This window comes from Poecilia reticulata, linkage group LG2, assembly GCF_000633615.1.
Source record: "Poecilia reticulata strain Guanapo linkage group LG2, Guppy_female_1.0+MT, whole genome shotgun sequence".
In the NCBI taxonomy this organism is placed as follows: Eukaryota; Metazoa; Chordata; class Actinopteri; order Cyprinodontiformes; family Poeciliidae; genus Poecilia; species Poecilia reticulata.
This window is the reverse complement of record NC_024332.1, coordinates 36,948,128-36,967,677: the sequence shown is the minus strand read 5'-3', so window position 1 is coordinate 36,967,677 and position 19,550 is coordinate 36,948,128. Positions and strand designations below refer to the sequence as shown.

The following is a 19,550-nucleotide window of genomic DNA, read 5'->3' as shown; positions in this document are numbered from 1 at the left end:
ATTTTGAAATATTTGCACTTATTTATGACGCTAAATGTGACTATTTATTACTAACTGTACAGATCACGGACTATAAGCTGACATTAATTAAGACTGAGGCAGTTGTTTAGTAYAGGTAAGAACGTTTTAGAATAAACTATCAATTAAGTATTAGTGCAAAAAAAGTGTGGGGATTTGTTGATTTTGCGTGAATTTCCACAATAATATGCAAGAAAATGGAGGGACTGATTGATATAATTTGGCAGTAAAMAGATAAAAACTGCATTGATTTGATTTATAAAATAATATTTAAGCACATTTAGTGTTTAGTCAAGAATTTACAGGGCCACATAAAAAGCTGAGGAGGGTCAGATTTGGCCCACGGGCCTCGAGTTTGACACTTGTGATCCAGACCTTGCATGCTGACAGAAAGGCAAGAAAACAGCACATTTTAGTAACTTCATATTGTAATCTCAACCTCATTATTTCACAGTGATTTCTCTGGAAGACTCTTCAGGAAAACATTCACACCAAGTTAGCAGATATATTAAAAAAAATAAGCATAAAAATGAACTTAATGCTCTGTGTTCACACTGTGAATAAAACAGAAAAGAAATGCGGCGGACCACCACGGCGGCTGTAGTGTCTCCAACATATATATTAAATCCAATTACAGTTAAATAAAAGGACTCGCCTCGGTTTTATGYATTTCAAAGCAAATGTGATGAAAAAGTGTCTACAGCAAGCAAAATACATTAAAAGGGCCTGTCAGCGAAATTACAGTGTATTTACTCTGCCTCAAACAGAAGGTACGAGTCATGAACAGTACTGTGATATACACACCGCTGCACTTGAAGAAACAAAAATTGTCTTTGAAATTTAAAATCCCGTCGCCTAAAAGCTGCCTGTCCAGCTGTGTTATCTGTAATATTGCACATTTTAATGCACTAATAAATTACTGCTGTCCAGCACTACTACATCCATTACTGCTCAGAGACAGAAGAAACCTCCTACTGCATTTCACAACATCTGGAGTTCAAGCACACCATATTTAGCAAAAAAAAAAAAAATCATCCAAAGCACTTTGGAACAGCTAAACCTTCTACAATTTCTGCTTCTGTTGACGTAGAAAAATATTTCTAATGTAATTAAAATATATCCCGACATCCAGACAGTAACAACGTCATTATTCGTAGGGCTCGTTTGTTTTGTACCATTAAAAAATGTTCAATAAGAAGCATTTCCAGTAAATCAAGTTTCCATAAATCAAACCCAACAGATACTTTCCAGAGAGCTCCTCCCGGCTTCGAGGCACACGTTATGTTCAGCCTGCAGATGGTCGGGTTCATGGTATGTCCAAGTTTGCAATAAAAACTCAACCGAGAACCCACTTCAGTCTCCCAGCTGTGGCAGGCGTTATAAACACACAGAAAGCACCACTCTCCCAGCCATAAGAGTTCAACAATACCAAAATACCACTTTATATATATATATATATATATATATATATATATATACATATATATATATAAAACAAGACAGCCAACATATGAAACGTCTTTGTCAAGGCACGTTATACAAACACACTTCTGTGAATACTCAAACCAGTTAAGTATCAAAAGTGCAAGAACTGGGGCACACAAGCAGTGGTGCAATGTACCGTTGGAAATAAAACATTAACTTTCAATTTAATGATACGGATTAAATCAAAGGGTGTCCTCAAAAAGCAAACCAGTCACTGCTCATAAGTCAAACCCCTCTGAGAAGCAGCAATGAAATCTTTTAATTACAAACCACTTATTGTTTTGGTTAATTGGTTTCCAAAACCAACATACCTACTGCATTAGCTCACTCTATCCAAACGAAAAGCATTTCATTCATCAGAATGTGGTGCAACCAAGACGCACATTCCAAAAAGCATTATTTCCCCTTGAACGTTTTAATGCTTTTTTTGATGCTACAACCACAAACTGTTTTACTTGAGGGATAAAGTAGAGAATAAGTACATGGTTTTTAAAATGTACAAAAAAAAAATCTGGCGCCAATAAAACCTTAAAAAATACAAAAATACTAAATATTAAAAGTGAAATACATTACGGTGAAAGCATCATGCTGTGGAGACACTTTACAGTTAAACCAGGTACAGGATGCAAAATACTTAAAAATCAACGTTCTTTAGCTTTTTATCATGTCTTAATGCATAATATAGATGAAGTGTTAGAAAGAGTAAGCGTTTCTTAAAAAGACAGAGACCCAATTTCAAGGTGTAATATTTCATATGCTGAATTTTTAATAACTGAAGGTAACATAATTACTTGATGGTGTTATAAAATTGTGTTTGGAAAATACACATTACTGCCCCTTTAAAACTGACTATTAATGAATCTAGTAAAATGTAGAAGCATCATGCATAACCTTCACAGTTATACAGTACTCCATATAATATTCTACAAATCTAAATAAAACATATCAAAGTTTGTGGCTGCAATGTGAGAAAAATGCAAATAAAAAGTTCAAGGGGTGCTAATACTTTTAAAAGACATGTTTGTTAGCTTTCTCAGCTAATCTAAGCTAATGTTTCCAAAAGGAAACTACCTCCTTCTAATTGTGACCAATTAACATAATTACTCCTAACTAGGCATGGGCGGTCTTCTCACAGCATCTAAAAAATATTTAAAGGAAGAAAAAAAGTAACATTATTGCATTTCTTAAATTCCTACTGAGATAAAATATTATAGAGTTTGTTGTAAACTGCAATATTGAATTTAACATAAAAATTGAATGAATAAATGTTGGGGTAATTTTCAAGTAACCTTGCCTCTTATGCCTTTCTGCTTCAGTAGTCAGGCTGAATACTTCACTCTGTCCCAAACACATTTCCATCGAATAAACATTGAAAAAACGACATTGGATTGCGTCTAAACAAAGTTAAAAATATGGATAAATAGAGTGAAAATATGTCAACACAAACACATATCTGCTGATACCTAAAGATGGGAGGCAAAGACTTAATTTAAGAATCTGCTTGGGCCAAATTTAGTTGAATAGTCTAAAAAAAAGTTCTACTTTTAACACGTTTTTCAATTCAGTCCTAAAAAGTCAATGTACGTCCAATGTTTGGCGACTAAAGATGGTTGCCAACTGTACTTATGAGTAAGTGTGTTTGGTGGAGCTACTTTACTTTCCAAGCCTAAATTTGTTCTTGTAGGCTCAAGAGAAAAGAAGTGGCCTTCTTTCAGCCACCCGACTGGCAGTGTGCAGCAACTAGTTTTTAGATTTCAATGGAAGAACTTTAAATTGGATGTGCAGCGCCGGTCCATGCCTACCCCTGAGTATTCTCAGTCTTTGGTAGCGATTTCCACCTGAATGCTGAAGAGACGACACAAACTCCTCAAAGCTACCGCAAAGCCACGAGTCTCTGGTTTCTATGCCTCCCCTAGTGGTCAAAACTGCTTATTGCAATTTTTATATTGGTCTGCATAGCTAACACGTTTGGTTTCATTGTAAACCTGTGTTGCGTCTGTTTATCAAAACTAGCTATAAAAGACAAAGCTGACAAAACAGCCTTTAGGGAGAACCGTTGGGTTGGACTTAAAGCTGGTGGAAGACTTGCTGCTTTTTTCAACCGACTCCAACATCTTCAGTCCGTTTTACGAAAATAAAGCCGGTGAAATGCTTCAAGTACTGTTTCCTTGTTCTTGCTCGAAAAGCAGCATGGCGAGTTGCGATCGGGACCCGAGGCCCTCCATGTTGCTCTGAATACACCGGTGGTAGATGTCTTCGCTGAGTTTCGGGTTGCAGGACTGGTAGCGGTACTGCTGGTGCAGCGCTGGCTCAACAGCTCTGAATACGTGCAGACCGGAATACTTCACGAAAATGTCATAAATGTCCAGGCTTTCAAGGATGTCCTCGTTCTCCTGGACGTCCGCCACCATGCGGGATCGCGTTGCCATGTAGTCGGAGTTGTAAAAGCACGCCTCGTCGAATGACCTGCGGTCAAAATGTCCGGCGTCCTTCACCAGGTCGACTGTGGCTGGGGGCAGCTGGTTGTGGTAGGAAACATCAGGGTTGTACTCCTGGAAGTGGATGGGGAAGAAGACCTGCCAGTTGTTTATGGAGTTCATGCGGCAGCGGTTGAGAAACTCGGCGTTGATGTTCGTGTTGACGTGCGCCAGGAAGAACAAAGTGTCCACCGGGTGCTTTTTGGAGATAATGTCCATGAACTTAATCTGGGACGGTATCTCCGTCTTGACGCTGATCCAGGGGATTTTCACCGTGGGGTATTTTCGTTCGTAAACATTTATCTGATTCTTCACGTCAATAAATATGTCGTTGTGGTTCACGTGTTGAGCCTCCTCTGGGTCGTAAATGAACAGAAAAGTGAGGATGGCGTTTTCGCTCGTCTCAAAGGCGTTGGAGGCAAAGACTTCCAGGAAATGGTTGACGTAGCTGCGGTCTTCTGCAGTCAGAGGTATAATGATGTGGACCCTGGTCGCTTCAGTGACGTAGGGCATGGGAATGATCTCTATGAGGCTCAGGGGTCGCACCAGGTGGACTCTCTTGGTGATGGAGCGGCTGTGACCCTTCTGATTGACGACCTCCAGCTGAAGGTCTAAGGTGTACTCCATGCCCCTGGTGGGGTCGAAGCGTCTGTATCCATTAATCAGCTGCTGCTTCTTCAGATGTAAAGTGGGCATGTACTTTTTGTTCAGCTCCTCTATGGCTGTGTCTATGACCTCTGCCACATCCAGTTTATCAATACCCCGCAACTCACACTTAGGAGCGCCGTCGATGCACGAGTAAATCTCCTCCTCTGTGAAGTACTCCCATTTCAGAACTTCAAACCGAGATTTAGGCTCAAAAGGCGGATTGACCCCGACTGGCCACTGGGCGCTTCGATTGCCTTCAAAAGCGAGAATGCTGACATTTTTTATCTCCGCCTGCAGGCACACAACAAGAGTTTTTTTAATACCATTGAAAAATGTGTATTTTAATTAGAGCTGAAACGATTAATCGATTACAGAAATAATCGCCATCTAATTTAGAAATTGATTAATGGCTAGCTAAAGTACAAAGACTCAAAGATGTGCAATTTCTGAAAAAACAATGAAGCCAAAACTACAAAAAATGTCACTGCTTTACCTTCTTAGAGTCTGCTGTAAGGTAAATTCATTGAAAGTTGAGTGGAAAGAAAAAGTAAAAGAAAAATCTGCTCAATGAAGGTTTTTGCAAGTTTTAGTTACATTTAAAATTGTTAAATTTCTAATAAGTTGAGTTGCAAATAAAGGATTATCAAGCATAATAATCAAACCAAACATAATGTTTTGGTTTTTTAAGCAAAACACTTTTTAGTTCTCCTTTCAGATTAAAGCAAAGATTGGGTTTCATTTGGAAATCTAAAAATGAACATGGCATCACAGTGAGCACAAAACTATTAAATAGAGCGTTGCTTAAGACAACATAACAGATCAAAAAATAAAAAACACCTCAGACCTTTTCAACAGGTTCACATTTCTGTATTAATACTAATTTTTACTTGTAATTTTTTTGAGAAACTAAATTTTGGGCTGACGTTAGTGAAAATTAGGGCTGCAACTACCAACTACTTCTGGTAATCAATTAATTTATCAATTATTCTGATGACCAGTTGATTAAAAAATGGCACAGTCTACAGATTTTTAACTTAACCACGTAAGCCTTTTTTAAATAAAGCATTAGAAATATGTTAAAAGATGCAAATAAAAAAGTGATAGACATTTTATTGCATGAAATGAAATATTACAGCATTTCCTCAGTAAATCTGAACAGCTGAAACTAGCACTATGCTCTTGAGAAGTTTTAACTAAAACAAATTTATAGAAAGATGTTTTTAGATTAAATCCAAATGTATATATTTTTTGTACAATGTTAGCTTAATTACTGATCTGAATGTTTTCAGATCAGTAATTAACTACAGTTAATTGGTTAACTGTAGTTAATTAACTACAGTTAATAAATTAAGAAATTAGTTGACGATTATTTGAATTAATCACAATTAATCGTTTCAGCCTTAGTCATAGTCATAAAAAATAAACACTTGAAACGCATCAATCTGTATGCAGTGAATCAGATTCATGTCTGAACTAAATAAATTATCTTTTTGCTGATATTCTAGTCAGATCTTCTGTTTTCATAGTTTTGCGGGGGGAATAATGATGAGATGAGATTGAATTTCCGACGGACTCGCAGGTGATTTGTGACTCTTTTGCAATCTGCTTACCTGCAGCTTAGCGATCTCATTGTAAGTCTTCTGCAGCTCAATCTCGGAGAAGTATCGGTGCAGCCGGTACATTTGTTCGGGGTCAGACACGGGATGAACAGTCAGGGCTCTCTTGAACTTCTCGTTCTGCTCTTTATTTGGGTCCGAGTTTTTTCCGAGCTCATAGTGGTGGTACTCGAGCCCCTGCAAAGAAGACAAACAAAGATCGCTCTTCATGAGACGTGATGGCATGACAGAAATACGCCGAATGCCGTTCCGGGCCTGGTTGTTACGGAGAGCTACTTCCTTTCAAACATTTCGTGCCAACTAGACAGCATATCAGGCTCATCTCCACGGGAAAGTAAGCTGAAGCGTCTCAGTGATGCTAAAAAAAAAACAGACTTTCACTGCGGGGTTAGCAACCGTATTTGCTCTTTGACAAATTCACAGGAACTTCGAAATAAAACAAAAGACGTGGTTGAGGACATAATCAGCTGAAAAGAACCCCTGAAAAGAATCTGATRAAGCCATTAAGAGAAGAAAGAACGGAGGAAGCGCTTAGCTAAGCAGCGAGGCCGCTCTATTACCAGTGTTTGCCAACAGCTTACAGCCTGTAGCCCAACACTTAGTGAAGCATTGTCCGTGCCTAATTGGCATCAGCGTTCCCTTTGTACAGGAAAAAAAATATATGTCTGGCTCTGTGTTCAAGCTGTTTTCTCAACTATTCCAGGCCTGTTAACTTCCCCCTGCTTGCTTGTCTCCGTTATCTAAAGGGCTAAGTTGAGCGCTGCTGGCTCGGGGCTCTTCTGATTGCCAAGTTACTCCCTCTCAATTGTGCAACAAGATGACTTGCAGCTTTGGCCAGCAGCCAAGCAGGAAAAATGGGAATAAAAAGCATTTACATATCTATTGGGTGAGTCAAAAAAAATTCACTTAAGTTACAACATGCTCTGGAAAAGTATTTACCTCCTTATAAACTGCTTTTTATTCATAAATGTTTAAGATCATCAAATAAAACTACAAATGCCTTCAAGCATTTGGAATATCTTCCAATTAGTCTTCTCTGCAGATTTTTTAGAATTTATCCATACTGAAGGGTTTTCACAACATCCATCCAACCATTCATCCATTTTCTGCCACTTATCCGGGGTCGGGTCGCGGGGGCAGCAGCTTCAGAAGGGAGGCCCAGACTTCCCTCTCCCCAGCCACTTCTYCCAGCTCCTCCGGGGGAACCCCAAGGYGTTCCCAGGCCAGCCGAGAGACATAGTCCCTCCAGCGTGTCCTGGGTCTTCCCCGAGGCCTCCTCCCGGTGGGACGTGCCCGGAGTGCCTCACCAGGGAAGCGTCCAGGAGGCATCCTTACCATATGCCAGAGCCACCTCAACTGGCTCCTCTCGACGTGGAGGAGCAGCGGCTCTATTCTGTGTCCCTCCCGGATGACCGAGCTTCTCACCCTATCTCTAAGGGAGAGCCCAGCCACCCTGCGGADGAAACCCATTTCGGCCGCTTGTATCCGTGATCTCGTTCTTTCGGTCATGACCCAAAGCTCATGACCATAGATGAGGGTGGGAACATAGATCGACCGGTAAATCGAGAGCTTCGCTTTTTGGCTCAGCTCTCTCTTCACCACGACGGACCGGTACAGCGCCCGCTTCACGGCAGACGCTGCCCCAATCCGCCTGTCGATCTCCCGCTCCCTTCTTCCCTCATTCGTGAACAAGATCCCCAGATACTTAAACTCCTCCACTTGAGGCACGACGACCCCCTTGACCCGGAGAAGGCACTCTACCCTTTTCTGGCTCAAGACCATGGCCTCGGATTTGGAGGCACTGAGCCTCATCCCGGCCGCTTCACACTCGGCCGCGAACCGCTCCAGCGAGAGCTGCAGATCACGGTCTGATGAAGCCAACAGGACCACATCATCCACAAAAAGCAGAGATGTGATCCTAAGGCCACCAAAACGGATCCCAACACCTCGGCTGCGCCTAGAAATTCTGTCCATGAAAGTAATGAACAGAATCGGTGACAAAGGGCAGCCTTGTCGGAGTCCAACTCTCACCGGAAACGACCCCGACTTACTGCCGGCAATGCGGACCAGACTCTGACACCGGTCATACAGGGACCTGACAGCCCGTATCAAAGGGCCCGGTACCCCATACTCCCGGAGAACCCCCCATAAAGTCCCCCTGGGGACACGGTCGAATGCCTTCTCCAAGTCCACAAAACACATGTAGACTGGTTGGGCGAACTCCCATGCACCCTCCAGGACCCTGCTGAGGGTGTAGAGCTGGTTCAGTGTTCCACGACCAGGACGAAAACCACACTGCTCTTCCTGAATCCGAGGTTCAACTATCCGACGGACCCTCCTCTCCAGCTCATTCAGGACCCTTGAATAGACCTTACCAGGGAGGCTTAGGAGTGTGACCCCTCTGTAATTGGAGCACACCCTCCAACCAACTATAATCATAGTAATCAATTATTCTGATGATTAATCGATGAATCAGATAAAAAATGGGCACATTCTGCAGATTTATCATTTAACTACTTAAGCATTTTTACACATTTTAAATAAATTAAAAGATGCAAATACTTTTAAATTTAAAAAACAAAACTTTTTTTAAGCGTTGTATTGCACTGTATTTGTTTGTAAATAAAACATTAAAACTAAAAGGACTGAAGCAAACTGTGCTGAAAGACAAACAAAAAAACCTCCCTGCAGGCCCTGGGACAAAGCTTGTTTGACCTTAAATGCTAATGACATTACAGGAGCAGAGCATGTTGACCCACAGGGGATTTTCACACCATTGAACCTAAGCTAACCTCTCAGCTGTGTCCCCTGTGCCTGTTTACCTGCCCCGTAATGCCCCGGGTGCAGCGGGGAGTTAAAGGGCACGAGCCCTCTCCTCTGTAATATGAATACCATCTCTTCGCTAGCGCCGTAATTACAGATCTATAGAGCCGTCTGTCAGTGCTAGTGCAAAGTAATGATTTCTGCAGGGACGGTTATGTTTTCCTTGTGAGGAGCAGAACCCCCCGCTGCAGCCAGCTGTCCCAGATGACTCTTCTTTGTTTTTACAGCTTAACATTCGTTTAAACTACAGACTGCTTCCTTTCATCTGCTCTCATGTAAAAAAAAAACATCTTTTATACCTTCATGTTCGTTTTGTAAGCCAGGAGTTCGCAAACTTTCCCCAAAGAGCATTGACCTCTGGCCAGGACCGTTTTCAAACCAGGGTATAAAGAAACAGACATTGTTTGATGGCGTTCTAACTAAAATGTTTTTATCTTTTTTGTTTTTATTTGTTTTCATCTTTTTCAAAATCTATTTCTTTCTCACTGTTTATTCCTGTTTTTATTTTAATTATGTAAAGCACTTTGAAATGCCTTGCTGCTGAAATGTGCTATACATTTGATTGATTGATTGATTGATTGATTGATTGATTGATTGATTGATTGATTGATTGATTGATTGATTGATTGATTGATTGATTGAAGAAGGGTTTTCACTATTCCCTAATTATTATATTCATTTAGCATAAATGCTAACCTCATGCTTTCTGATTTTAGATGTAGCAGAAAATTTTGCACCTGTTACCAGATAATTAAGTTTGTCAACACAATTCCCTCTTTGTTACACTTTATATTAATCACATCAAATTTTAATTTATTCCCACAGAGGGGCTGTTGGAGGCTTCATTTGGTCTTTTTCTTGTTAGAAACTTTAGTTTAGTTTAATATGCTTTATGCATATTTTCTATTAGAATACATGTTACATGGCTTTCACGTTGTTTTTCACTGCCTTTGTTTCTTTTCTTTTTTCAGGATAATTTTCAATGACTTCTTGCCAATCAGGATACTTGAATAAGAAGTTTATATGCTTGTAAAATTTGCCTGTTTCTACAATTAAGTTCAGTTTCTTGCTTGCTATGCTGGCTTGAGGAGAAAAGCAGCTTGATGAATTTAAATTTCATTTCAGAATTTACATTTAAAAATCATTTTAACTTTTTACATTTTTTTAAGTTATCAAAAAACAGAAAAACAAAATTATGTTGAAGAAATTTATGGCATTGAACTTTTTGTTTTTGCACGTTTTTTCTCATTTTCTCTCCAACTTTCTGAGGCCCCCACAGCGCCCTCTGGTGGTCCCCCCTTTGAATAAAGAAAATGAGTGAGTTTAAGTCAACTTACCTCGTATTCACTGACACAGTTGGTGCTGGTGTAATCAATGATGCATCTTCCAAGCCACTCATCTGGCCTGGAGCTCAGGATGTCATTCCTGCAGTTTTCCAGGAAGGATTGAAGCCGCAGGAGCAAGCTGCGTGACAGCAGGTACCCAAACCCCCCGTAGCAGTACTTCCCTTCCATATCCCCCCCGATAAACTCTTCGGGACTGCCCATGTACAGCTCTCGATCCACACTCAGGTGCTCCACCAGTTCTCTGATCCGGTCGGCTTCGGTGTAGGCATCGTCTTGAACGAAGTAGAACCAGTCGTACTCGTTGACGTAGTGGTCTAAGACGTACCTGATGGTCTGAAACATGTTCCAGATCAGCCTCTCGTCTCCGTGGGAGACCACAAACATGCCATGGGGGACTTTGCGGTTGCGGGAGCCGGTGAAGAAGACCACGATGTCCAGGTGGTGGCTGATGGTGCGGTTCACCGCCACACCGAGGGTGTTGATGGTGTTTTTGGAGGTCAGGACTCCAACAAACAGGCGCTCCCGTATGCCAAGCTCCGTGCTTATGTACTTAGCCCTGAGAAACAAGGCGGAGAACGACTGGATCAATACAGCGGGTTGATAGTTTGATTGATTTTCTTTATTTATTCAATGAGTCATCACAATACTTCAAAACGCTTCAACATTTTAAACAACTTGACTGAAAATGTTCAGCCAGAAGGTAGCGCTGGACGATATGGCAAAAAAAAAAAAACACCACAATATAAATGTTTCATATAGATAATTATTGATCAGTATTTTGTTTTAAATATATGAAATACTGACAAAATGGTGATACCTTTCCTCTTATATCCACAGTTTTTACTCCACTTCGGTGTGGTTTATTTTTAAAAAGCTACGAGAAACAATGACAAAACCTTTAACTGCTGCTGCTGCTGCTGCTGCGCGCAAGTTACTCAAGTTGTTGCTAGGTAACCAAAGAATGAGTGAGTTGCTAGGTAACCAAAGAGGGAGTGAGTTAGTTCATTCCACCAATCTTCTGGCTGTGAAAGGTTTAGCGGTTAAAGTCTTTCCTTCACCTATATCCCCCAGAATGCTGTGCAGTTCTGAATCAGAGTTCAGAGAATATTTTATATATTGAATATTCTATCAGACATATGGATATAGATCATGTCTCTATCGCGACATATGTTGTTACTGCAGTGCAGAAACCACTAATGGGGCAGATGCTCCAAAAAAAAAAGGGCACATCTAACCGTATTCTAGGACAGAATATTAACAAAGTCACACAGTTTTCAGAGTTTAATAAACAATGATAAATAACAAATTGTGATATATACAATCAAAGCTAAGGAAAATCTCTAAAGCATACAACTATGCATATGTAAGATATTTTATTAGTAATTTCGTTCTGCAGGTCTATTTTGTTATAAGAAAGTATTGCCATATTCAAACCCGCAATTTAGCAGGACATGTAAATTAGAGCTAGACCACCAGACATATTTTGTCTTTACAAAATTACACTATTAAAAATGTAAACAAGGGCACAATGCAACCCTTTAGTGTACTGTAACCTATAAAACAAAGAGCTGCCTGTTTGCTACACTTGCAGTTGAGATGAAGATGGTCCATTCAGGAAAGCAGAGCTGCATCAAACTTTAATGTGGAACTGCAGAAAAACGAAAAAAACAAAAGCAAAAATTGAATTGTTAATGCATGTCACCATGAGAAAAGCCTACTGAGTTTTGCTTAAAAAAAACTTTTTTCTCACATGACGTCGTGGGCAGGGCCCAAAATTGCAACAAAATCTTTCTGATGTGTGCAAATAAAAGTTTATGTTTGGCAAATGACTTTTTAAGTTCACGAGACAAAAATTAGTTATTTAATTTAGAAAAAAGTTATTTAAACAAAATATTTTGTTTTTAAAATGAAATCATTACAATTCCAAAAGTTTTGAATTTTATTTTACTTAACTGAGGTTAAATATTTTTTATTGAATAATTGGGGAAAAAAAATTTACTTCATACTCTGCGAACCAGACCCTAAACTTACTTAAAGTCTGGATTTAGTTTTTTCCCCTTCATTAATGACACACTTTTATTACATACATTATATCTATCATGGTAATTCAGGGTGAGTTATTTTTAATTCTAAATGAATATCCTTGTTGGACTTTTATTTAAGTGCTATTTTCCTTCAAGACACATTTACCGAACGCCAGAATAAATGTACAGTACATTATACAGCAAAGGAAATTAGAAGACATATATCCATTATGGAGATTATCGGTTTTGGACGGGCGATGTGCCCGTCCAAAACCGGGCACATCGCCCGATACTGAAGCGATACTGAAGAATGACTGATATCATTAAAGATACAGGGAAGAAGCTTTTTAGTTATCTTGCTTTGCTAGCAAAGTCGTTAGCTAGCAGCTAGCTAATAGCACAACAACAACAGCAGCCTAATGTCTGCATGATAAAAATACTGAATCGATAGATAAGAACAGTTTTTTCTCACCTGGTTGTCTCCTCCTGCTCAGTAGTTCTTCAGAGAAAGGCAGACGCAGAGGCCTGTCAGGGTGTGTTGTATTTCATTACCTTTCTGCTTAAACCGCTACTCTGTGCTGAAGCAGAAACGATACTTCAACGTTTTCCGTCATCTGACAAGTAGCAAGTCTACTCCACTTTATTCACCAAAAACTTTTTTTTTATAATTCACCAAAAACTGTTCTGTATTATGGAACGTTCGCTACGTTGAGCTCCAGTTAGCCGCCTTATCTCACTGCGCGAGAGGCAACTGCGTCATGCGTCACGGGCAAAAGGTCAAAGGTAACAAGGTGACCGGGGGGCTTATTATGTTGTACAAAAAAAACAAAACAACAAAAAACAAATAATTTCAGTACATGTTATTATGTGTCCAAAGAGGGCTTGGAAAAATAATAATACCAAAAATAAATAAATAAAAATTGACCAAAATGGCACTTGGGGGCAAGGAGCAAAAGGGGCAGGTGCTCAAGCACCCCCAATCCCACCTGCACGTGCCTGCTTAGCAGAAGCACAAGGCTTATATTTATACCTGACCTGTAGATCAAAATAAACTAAACTTCATAAATAATTACAATATAAAACCCAAAACATTTCACTTCTTGTACATAAAAACAATTAACAGAAAAATAAAAGGAAAGAAAATCATCTAAAACTAAAACAGAAAGTAAGGGCATTAAATAATAAAAAAGAGAGAGAGGAGTAAAGAAAACATAGATTTATTTGCAAACTTTTCTAAACTTATGCCAATAAATAAACATTGTACCTAATATTATCAAAAAGTGTGACCATAAATATGTTGCATTATTTTAGCAACAATAGGATTAATTGCTGCTTTCTGGTTTTTCATTTTAAAAATCAGATAATGCTCTGCATTTTTATTTAAAAATTTCGCATTTACACCTTGAAACTGTGGTATCCTTATATCAGCTGATGCCTAAAGTACCTAAAATACTACAGAAGCCGACAGGACGGCTGGCTGCATGAACTCTTACATTCAGTTTATTAAAACCAGATAAGCGGGTCGAGTGATTTCACAAGCTTCTGCTGAAGCCCTAGACATGTCAATCGCTGTGACACACATGGAAACACTAGCAAAGGAAATTACTGCTTCTTTAGAAATTTAAACGGGTAAGAACTTGCAAAACGATTCATCATAACCAGCAGCACAGCCAAACTTTATTTCCTTTTTATAACCCACATGGCATCTTTGAGGACCCAGTTTAGAGTCATGCCCATTTGATGATTCATCTAATAATAGAGCAACATTATCTGCAAATAGTAGCATTTAGAAGAGTTCACAACTTAAAAGGAAAACTGGTCTACTTCTACTGGTTGCATGAACAAGCCATTATCCGTAACGGCTTGTTCATCAGATGTATGAAACACAATTGTAAAATTACTTTAGGTGCGGTTTTCATCTTTTTAAAGTTGTTACATAAAGCAACTAAATCATAAGTATTTCTGGACTTTTTCTGGTATAACTTGAGGGCCGTCCGCTGAGGGACATTTTGTCCCAACCGTCCATTAAGTCGTAATCACTGGGGCTTGTTTCATTTCCATTTTTAGTCATTTTTAATGTTCAACTCTTGGTCTTCTGAAAGAAAAACTTGGCTTTATGACTCCAATAAACAATATCGACCAGCAGTAGAGTTATTCTGGTTTGATCAGGGGCCACAGTTTATCATATTACAGTTGGAATAATATGTGCAATATGAGCCTTTTATGGTCATTTATCTCCATAATTCACAGTTAAAAAACTAAACTAATCTAAGTAGCTGAACATAAAAGAGCTTTCAAGATAGCAATGTTCAGGCATGAAGGGGCATCATTAGATGCCACTACCTATTATTCTAAAAAAAAAACATCGGCCTATAAATTAAAGGAATTTACAAAATGACATCTTTAATTTTAGCAAAACCTTCTCCTAAACCTAAAAACTATTTCAAGGAACTGAAATAAAATTCTGCCACTTTTGGGTGTGAGGGTTAACATTCAAACAAGGTCTCTATCCACAGGTTCTTGGAAATGTTTGCTTGCTTATGCAGAAAATGTAAGTTAGACATCCTTCAGTGTGTGGGCATACAGTGGCACCTTTTCAGCCTCAGCTTCGGTCCTCAAGCCTGGATAGTATTAATAAGCATCTACAAATGTCTGATGGTTTGCTTCGTATTTTAATTAGATTTAGGACAGATAACATAAATTATCTTGTAATAGTTACTACTAGTGGTGGAGGCGAGCAGAAGGAACCTGGTGGTGGGGAAGTGGCCAGTATAATTTAGGAACCGTTTTCAAACACATTTGACACTAGCTGATAAGATAATTGACACCAAAATAAAAAAGGTTGCACTCTTTATCTTGAGAATTCAACTAGAGGGTTTGCTTTGCAGAAGGATTCGAACTGAAACAACTGCTTAAAAGTTGAAAATATATTGCTAAAGCTTCGACAAAACTGTATTTGACATACGTGAAGACCAGCGGATTTTTAAAAAATCAACTAAACACATGTTGATTTATTATCCTGCTGTTAATTTGTTTCACTTTTATAATTTAACTCTGTTGTTTTGTCAGAAAAAAAGAATGCAAGTTGATTATTCTTCTCTTGAGTCAGAATATTTTGTGTTTCTTCTACTTTAAAATATCAGATTTTACAGTAACAATCACCACTATGTAACAAAATAAATGACCTGATATTTATTCCAACTGCGAAAACAGCAGAACAGTCCTCAGATATCATTTATTGAGCAACTCCTGGCAGCATCACTGTTTTTGAAGTAGATCTTTTTTACTTTGTTGGATCACAACCTCTAAAATTTTAATGCTTTTACAACTTTTATAACATTGTAGCTCTCCTATTTTTACCCTAAACCCAAAACTACATGAATTAAAGTTGTTTTGTTTCAGTAGTTAAGGATGTCCTTCAACACACCCTCAAAACAACTTTGCACAAAAAAATAAGAAATGATCAGAATCCAGTTTGCTGTGAATTTTTTAACTTGCAGGCTCAGAAAACATCTCCTCCTATTTTGTCTTTCTAAAATATGAAAAAAATCACTTCACTAACACTGCTGTTTAAAGTGGTTAACAATATAAACTTATTATGAATATTTATTGTGTGTGGTGAGACCAAGTTAATAATGGCCATTTTACTCCCACTTTTTATGGAAACAAAGTTAAAAATCATTTGTTTTGTCACTGGCCCCCATATGGCCACCTCTTCTAAAACTTTCTAGGGTCGCCCCTGGTTATTACTAGCCTGTTCTTACCTTAATACTCCTATAATTACAGGCCAGACTGTGACACCTGTGCATCTGCACCATGTGGGGTCTGGCATGATTTATCATCAACTAGTCCTTGTATTAAGTAAATTACAGCCCACTGTAAAATTACTTGAAGCGTGTATGAAAATCCAGAATGAACGGTGACCCTGAACTGACCTGAAAACTTTCTTTGGAGCACTCGGCTGGACTTGTTTGTATGGGACTATTCTTGGCTCGAAATCCTCTTCGGACTCCACATCGTTGCCAGTGGAAATGGAGCTGGGCTTTCGGGCTCCTTTGAGGAGTCCATCCTGACCCGAAGCCACATCTTCGCCCTCCTTCCCCTCCAGGGGACACGCTTCTTCCGTCCAGCTCACGCTCAACAAACTTAACGTGAAGCCCAATGAAATGCCGATTACCACCGGGCCGAGCGACCGCAGGACAGAAATAAACACTGAAAATCTCATTTTAAACGTCGGCTCTCCCTCCGCTCCTGCCTGCTAGTCCCGCTTCGGTCGCTCCGGAGGCCGTTCTAACGGGGCTTCTGGGACGGGACAGCTCGGTAGTTCATCAAGTCTGAAGAGACTCAGCTGTATCAAAGTGAGTTTCTTAGAAAAGATGCAGCTTCTTCCTTAAATTCTACGCAGGACTGTTACGTGTCAGTGTCTGCTACCTGGCTCCTCCTCCCCGGCTTGGTGTAAGCATCACGAGGCGGGGCTCCCGGCTGCGCGGGGCGGAGGGATATCACAGTGATGAGCCGGCTGAAGACAGGTAACGGTCAGGAAAATGAAGAAACATCACCCGCTTGGCAGTTGGCTCCCACCAACTGATATGACTGTCGTTTACTGTTGGCTCATAGTTACCGAAATAATCAATTTTACGTCAAAATTACCTTAATGTTTCTTAGTGTTAGTTTTTCAACCAATGCTTAAACAAAGTGTTTTCCCTATCAAACTCATAAAACACGCAATATCACCTTAAACATATGTAAGTTTTACACACGTAGGTTTAGTACGTTTTATGTGACTGACAAGAATATAAAGTAGTGCAGAACTCAAGTAAGAGTAAAAATATACTCGGTAAAAAAAAAAAAAAAGGTGACTCAAGTACTGAGTAATTGATCAAAACATCATTTAATATTTAACATTTTGTTAAATATTTTTTTACATTTAAAATGTAAAGTTGTGTTGAAATTTGAAGTTTGACCAAAATGAAAATAATGAATATAAATTACATAATTGCAGAATAAGTGCACTTCTTAGATGCACTCAGGTCAACAAAAGTGAGTGCATCTCTGAAGAATAATCTCCAAGTGTTGGTGCAGATTATTTATTATACTTAGTTATAGACTGAATTAAAGAGTACACAAATACTCTTTAATTCAAACCATTCCATTTTATTGATCTTGCTATAAGCATGTTTCTGATCTGGTTTAAAGTCTTGCGGACTCTAACAGGTTCCAAAATAACTCTGTATGTAGGTTCATCCAACTTTACACAACCTTTTACAGCTTTTTCAATCTTGGTTAAGAAATGTGTCTTTAGTGACCCAATTTATGATATGCTTACTGTGTGTTTCAGATGGCTTATGGCTTTCTTTCATCTGTGGTTTTTCACTTCCATTAAATCCAGATTTGCGGAGTGTATGACTAATAATCGTCTTGTTGACAGATTTTCCCATTCCTGCGGGATTTCAACTCATCTACCATCAGAATCTTTTCTGCTGTTCCTGGTAGTCAAAACTAGAATCATTAGTTGACAAAACACCCAGTAGAATTAAACTGCAGTTGCAAGTCAAAAACCAATGAGATTAGCACTGCCAGGCTAAGTATTATTAGCCACATATGCAAACAATTCTACGATTCAGTATCTCGTGTAGCTAAATACTAAGATAACATTGTGACAAACTGATTTACAATATTATTTACTCAAGTAATTTACTGAGTTAATTTGCCAAAAGTTCAAATACATAGTGTTTTCTTTCTTTTACACACATGGTATCCAATATTGAATTCTGTCTTACAACATGAAGACTGGATTTTGTCATTCCTTCATCTTTCAAAATGAATTTGACATGGAATAGTCACTGTAAAAAAAGACATTTTAGCTAACTTAATAATAAAACTGTCATCCAGTTCTTCATGATTACCTTATATTAAATAAATTAAGATGCTTTTGCAAGTTACAATTAAAAAGGAAAAAAGATAAATATGATTTTACTTTAAATGCATACATAACAACAGATTACAAGGTTGTGGTTGTAACACTGTTTACAGAAAACAACCTCCTCTATTTACCAAAAGATTACTTTTTTCTTCTCCTATACATCTCATTCGTCACAGATTCTTTTTTTTTATATAGTCAAACTTTTTAAAACCTGAATAAATAAAATGGACATTATAGAAGAAAACTTGTTACTTTAACTAAAAATTCTTATTTTTGCAGTTTAAAAGTCAACATTTTGCCTCATCAAAAGTTGTTTCTATAAAGCAAATTAATACTTTTAATGTCTGTGTTTATAGTTTAATGTATTTGTTATTTATTTTCCATGTTTTTCGCCTTGTTTTGATTAAATTAATGCGTTTTTGGGTCCCGTTTCCTCTTCTGACCCTCAGTAGAGGATGCTGTAACTGCTTAACACTGACAGGGATTATTTCTCTGCGCTGTCGTCATAAACCTTAATCCTCCAATCTTCTTGGATTGTGATGCACAGGCCCATAATAGAATCATTCTGTCTTTCATATTGCAAAAAAAAAACATAATTTATTTCCAAAACGGTTGCAATTTGCAGTTTAATTTCGTTTCTGTTTTACATAAACGTCAGAGATGCATCTAGAATAAGAATAATACACTGACACACAGTAGTTATTGGTTCACAGTGAGGGAAATGTTATTAACAAGCCTCTGTGAAGGTTTTGTGCTGCAGCTGCCCTGCAGGCATGCTGCTGATGATTAACTTTCAGCTTCTCCACCTGGCTCCCTCTTTGCTCTGTGTGGCCTCTGTGCTCCTCACCCAGGTGTCGGGGGCATAAAGCTTTGTGTTCGGGTCATTCATGATCGCCTGCATGTCTTTAAAGTCTCCCCCATTTCCTACCAAGGCCTCCATTCTTTCTCTCACTGATGAAAAGCAATCAGAAGTCCAGAACACTCAGCATTGACAACTTGCAGGTTTCTTTTACCTTTTTAATATCCCAACTGTTTTTATATACTCTTTCAACAGGTTAAATAGCCTCATATGATTCAATGTTTATTTTTAAGTGGAAATTGTGAAATCACAGCTATACTCATACAATGGCTAAGTGTTTGAATAAAGGACAAAGACCAAAACACTTTCTTGCTTTTAAAGATGGTGACTT

At 38.7% G+C, this 19,550-nt stretch overlaps 1 protein-coding gene across 1 annotated transcript; it reads right to left on the bottom strand.

The window, feature by feature from the left end:
* Positions 1-303: 303 nt before the first annotated feature.
* Positions 304-16,952, bottom strand: chpfa (chondroitin polymerizing factor a). Its single transcript, XM_008403214.2, has 4 exons — positions 16,373-16,952; positions 10,405-10,969; positions 6,239-6,421; positions 304-4,919 (listed from the first exon to the last, which is right to left on the bottom strand). Exons 1-4 carry the CDS (start codon positions 16,660-16,662, stop codon positions 3,657-3,659), a joined length of 2,301 nt encoding a protein of 766 aa, XP_008401436.1. The 5' UTR covers positions 16,663-16,952; the 3' UTR covers positions 304-3,656.
* Between the last annotated feature and the right edge of the window lie 2,598 nt (positions 16,953-19,550).

Excerpts from the sequence above, each read along its gene's own strand:
- chpfa (XM_008403214.2), bottom strand. The coding sequence starts at position 16,662 with ATGAGATTTTCAGTGTTTATTTCTGTCCTGCGGTCGCTCGGCCCGGTG. Across the intron at positions 10,970-16,372 it reads GCTCCAAAGAAAGTTTTCAG|GGCTAAGTACATAAGCACGG; the intron begins GTCAGTTCAGGG and ends CTTGTTTCTCAG. Across the intron at positions 6,422-10,404 it reads ACTGTGTCAGTGAATACGAG|GGGCTCGAGTACCACCACTA; the intron begins GTAAGTTGACTT and ends TCTTCTTTGCAG.